General features: G+C 43.8%; 1 protein-coding gene across 1 annotated transcript in view; it reads right to left on the bottom strand.

Moving 5' to 3' along the window:
- The window catches only part of mapk8ip1b (mitogen-activated protein kinase 8 interacting protein 1b), a 51,199-nt gene that overhangs the window by 16,809 nt on the left and 29,390 nt on the right, over window positions 1-5,000 (bottom strand). The window contains exon 3 of the mRNA XM_071923169.2: window positions 3,164-3,421. Within this exon, the coding sequence (XP_071779270.2) occupies window positions 3,164-3,421 (258 nt within the window). The remainder of the gene's footprint in view (window positions 1-3,163; window positions 3,422-5,000) is intronic.

The raw sequence follows: 5,000 nt of genomic DNA, 5'->3' as shown, positions 1-5,000 counted from the left end.
TGATGAAGGTGAGGACACCTACTTCATTGGTGCAAAGACTCTGCCTCACTCTGCCTTAAAGAGCTGCTAACCCTAAAATAATTTAGTCAGTCTGGGTTTTAATGGAGAGTTTTAGTGTCCCATGATGCTCTAAATGCTGTTTCAGAGGCTTTCCCCCCCTGACAAGAATACGATTTTGGAGGAAACACTCAATCTTGTAATTTTTGGGGGATTTTTTTTCCTGTAAAAGCACGGAATATCAGCACAAAATATTGGCAATCAGCAGTTTAAAAATATCGGTATCAGGCTTCAAAAACCCCGGTCAACAACAACGCTCAGAGCTACTATTGTTCACTCACGACAACACACTGTCCCTTCATGCCAAATGATGCAGAGACAAATGTATATTTTGCTTTTTTACCGGTTCACTGACCTGGAAAGAGTCATCCAGCATTCTCTCTCTCTCTCTCTCTCTCTCCCTCTCCTCTCTCTCTCTCTCTCTCTCTCTCTCTCTCTCTCTCTCCCTGTACACTGTCTGATGAAAACTGCCTGGAGATCAGCAGCAGTCATCTCATCTCATCTCATCTCATTCCTGTTTGCACTGGCTGGCTGACCCCAGTACAGTTATTTCATTGTCACTCCTAAAGCTGTTGCAGCTGGTAGAGCTCTAGTTGTGCAACATGTATGTTAAAGAAAAAATACACTCTAAAACATTACGAAAAAAATCAGCTGTTGGTGATGTACTTTGCATTTCTGGGTCCATTTAGTTTGTTACACCTCCAGATATTTCCAGCAGCTACAATGGAGGCTGAGTCTATCAGAAAATGTTTCAGGATGTAAAACATCAGCGGTAAACGTCAGGTTTTGGTGTCAGTCCCTCAGAATCAGAGCCGCCATTTTGCACCAAGAGACGTTCAACAATCATACAGGGAGAAATCCATCGTAGAAGAGGAGAGAGACCAATTTCTCCACCCACAGGAGCAGGAGAGAGACCAGAATGCAATGCAGCCACAGCTTGCATCTTTGCAGATCTGATGTTTTTTTTTTCTTTGATGTTTTTTTTTTTTTTGTAATTTGAACAACTGGGCGCCACAGCATCGTTCTCTCTCCACTCATCTTTTCTCAACTGGAAAATCTCACAATGCTATCGCGATTTCTCCTGCCATCTACACGCATAACCCACAGCTGAATGCAACAAGTTCACGCCCGTTCTCTGTGGGTTGTCAAAAGGCATTCTGGGAAACGTAGGAAATCACTAACTGAAGTAGAAGTAGACGAGGCAGGTTGAGGGAAAGTGGGTTCATCAAAAAATGTCACAAAATGCGTCAGAAATCACAGATTGATGGTATATAACAGTGCATGAGTGTCTGAGAGGGGATTTTTCATTTAACATTCTTTGCAAGATCAAATTTCAACCTACAAAGCCCATAAATGTGGTCAAACACCAAACTCTTTTTTTTTCCATGGATGATACACGGTAACCAACGCGGCAAATGCTGATACACCGCCTTGGTTCAGAGTTAAAGGATAATTAATGTTATTTATATGTGATGCTCAGTTGGTTCTTTAGCCTGTGAAAACACAAGCCAACCATGCAGAGGAAGAATAACCCTGATGCTGTAGGTGAAGGTCACAACAGATTACACACGGTTAAATCCACACATTTAACAGTCTAATTCATAGTCAGAACATTAAAATCTCATCTGTAAAAATGGCTGCGCTGCACGGAAGAGTGAAGGTCCAGAGGGCAAAATGACCCAGCGTTATGTAAAGCATCTTCATGTCAGCGCACTTCATGTCATTCCAGAAAATTTCCACACATTTGACTCAGTAAATAATGTCAACTGGAGATTTTAATCCTTGTGTCATGTTCACTTTTCGGACCTTTTGGTAAGGTTCTCTGGGTCAAATATACCCAGGATATTATTGTGATTTTAAAACAATAGAGAAATATTTTTTTGGGGAAAACACTTAACATATATTGTCTCTATCTCAATCCCAAACTATATAGATAACATAAGGGGTTAATGTTATCCATTTACCTCTGCTAGATCACATTTAAATACAGTGTTTTTTTTTTTTCTGGTTGTCAAGCGAGACAGGACAGGAAGGGGTCTCAAGAGGTTGCGCAACACTTCTTAGGGAACGTTACAGAGCAATTATTTCCTTTATACTTCTCAGTGCTGACAGCTCAGACACACACACACACACACACACACACACACACACACGCACGCACACGCACACACACACACAAAAGGAAGTAGGCTTGTTTCCACTTCATCGAAGTTGGATAAAGAATAAAGCACAGACAAATATAGCACTGCTGGGTTGTTCATTTTGACAGCTTCCACTGTGAGCGTGTGTGTGTGTGTGTATGTGTGTGTGTGAGTGTGTCTTTCTGTGTGTCTTTCTGTCTGGTTTGCCTGTGAAAACCCATTGCCATTTCTTTCTTAATCTGACCACCAGTGTAGACCATCCACACACACACACACACACACACACACACACACACACACAGCGATATATTTACACACACACTATTTAATGAAGGACACCTTGAATAGGAGCTGTACAGTATAAACAGGGAGCAGAGGTGAACAGACACGCATACCAACAGACACACACACATCCACGCTGTCACACACACACACACACACACACACACACACAGTCACGAGCTCTGGCAGCAGCCAAACACAAACGGAGATGGGCACCAAGGAAAAAAACAAAAAACAGCTCTCTCTCTTCTCTTTTTCTCTCTCGCCTTACAATCCCAGCCATTGTTCTGTCTTGCAAACACACCCAGCTAGAGAAGCAACTGTAGTGAATTCAGAGGTGATGTCACCACATTTTCACATTTTCATGCAGACAGGTGTTTTTTTTTGTGTTTTTGTCTCATGTCATATTTGTGTGTGAGGGGAAACGGAGACAGGCAGACAGCAGAGCAGACGCAAAAATCTTCCTCTGAGAATCTGACACATCCTTCTCCCGCTCCTCCCCTCCGTCTGCTGCTTGATCAATACTCGCTCAGCTGTCACAAACTGGGGTTAACAATAAGGCAGGGAGCGAGAGTGTGTGTGTGTGTGTGTGGGGGGGGGGGGAGGCAGGGGGGGGTCAGGGGTCAGGGGGGGCAGGAGAGGTATAAGAGGAGACAGAGAGGAAAAGGTTAATTCAGGCTCACCTGAGTGCGCGGCACCATGGGGAAGAGGTTAAGGGTCGTGGGTCTCTTGGGCCGGTAGGTATCCATGGTAACAGGTGCCGCGGGGTCCTTGGTGACAGGCGGAGGTGCGACGGCGGACGCCTTGGACGATTCTTTGTCGCCGCGGTAACCGTCAGCCCCGTCGATTAGGTCCAAATGCAGCATCTCTGCCTGGAGCTGGCCGACGGCGCCGAGCTCCGCCCTCCCCAACCTGCTATTGGTCCCCCGCCTCACGTGGCCCTGCAGGGATTGGAGGAGGAGACGCGTCAGTCAGGGAGAGGGAGAGAGAGAGAGGATTGGAGGGAAGGGAAGAGTGGATAGGATGAGGGGATCGAGCCGGCCAATTAGAGGCTGCTCTGTCTTCAGCCTGTTACACACTGACTGCCAACGCTGAGCTGCTTAGAGCAGAGAGAGGGAGGGAGAGAGAGAGAGAGAGAGAGAGGGAGAGAGAGGGAGAGAGAGAGAGAGAGAGAGAGAGAGAGAGAGAGAGAGAGAGAGAGACCATACCATTCCCAGCATCATCTTCACCACATGACAGCATGCACCTACAGTAATGAAGTGACTGTATATTCCCAGGCAGAGCATGAATCACTCGTTCCTCTTTGTTTCAACACTCGTGACTCTGCTCTGCTGTCTTCACTGTTTGTTTGCACAACATTTTTATATTGTATATATATATGTGTGTCTTTTAGTGGAAATTGGCTTTAAATTTAGTCAGATTGAAGTCATGGCATATTGATGAAATTTAGTCAATTATTCACAGACTAAAAAGGCAACTAAAATAATTACAGTCTACGAAAATATGTTCAGTTCAACAGTTCATCCTTAGAACAGAAAAAAGCACCACTGATTTAGCATGGATTACATTTGCAACATTTAAACATTTTACTATTTTTTGTTGTGTTTGAACTCTACACTCAAACTTCTCTTTAGAAAAAAACACTGACGTTTTTTATCAGTGGTGATGGAGGAAAAACATCTGCTGTGTAGTTATTTCTTCAATACTAGAATGAAGTAGAGTTATTTCAAATATCATTACGGGACAGAATATTTGTCTTAGTCGTTGACGAAACAGCAAAAAGCTTTCATCAACGAGCATTTTAATCTTTAAAGAACTAGACCAACGTTTTGGGAGTTTGGCCCATTGGTCACGTTACAATATCTGAGGAGAGGATTGGCACCGAGATCATCTGCATGTCTCCAGTAGAAAGCTCTGTCCGTGCACTTTAGCATACAGTAGTCTGTGTTAAGTAACTGTTGGTGACTAGCATTATCCTCAGTATGAAGATAAACCTTTTAGTAATCCAAAGTTGGAGTCTATTTAAAAAGTCTCAGGAACTCTCTTCGCAGGAAGAGAGTTATTTTTGTCAAATTTGATGTCTATTTTACCAATCTCCATAACAAGCCTGGCAGGTTTAGACGCATGTCAATAACATTAACTAACCATCCGGCCTTAGAGCTGCTACAAGTTCTCAGTTTCAACTTTCAGGATGATGCTGGTCGTCTACAATCAGTCGGAGTCGTTTAAGTTTGTTTTAAGAGCGACTGACAGCATGAGTGTAATCTGAGAGACAGTGCAAGTCCAAGGGCAGTGGGCCAGAACAGTCTGTTTCACTTACCATCACTATTCCTGTAGCTGCATACACACTGAATCATATCACGCACACACACACACACACACACACACACACACACACACACACACACAAACATACGGAGCACATGATCGCTCCTCTGGGCAGCAGCTAGTTACTTTAATATGGAAACCAGAGCAGAGTCACTGTTAAGCCTATTACAGTCTTAAACTCACTCTCTGTTC

This window comes from Centroberyx gerrardi, chromosome 1, assembly GCF_048128805.1.
Source record: "Centroberyx gerrardi isolate f3 chromosome 1, fCenGer3.hap1.cur.20231027, whole genome shotgun sequence".
NCBI classification, from domain to species: domain Eukaryota; kingdom Metazoa; phylum Chordata; class Actinopteri; order Beryciformes; family Berycidae; genus Centroberyx; species Centroberyx gerrardi.
This window is presented reverse-complemented; position numbering and strand designations above follow the sequence as displayed.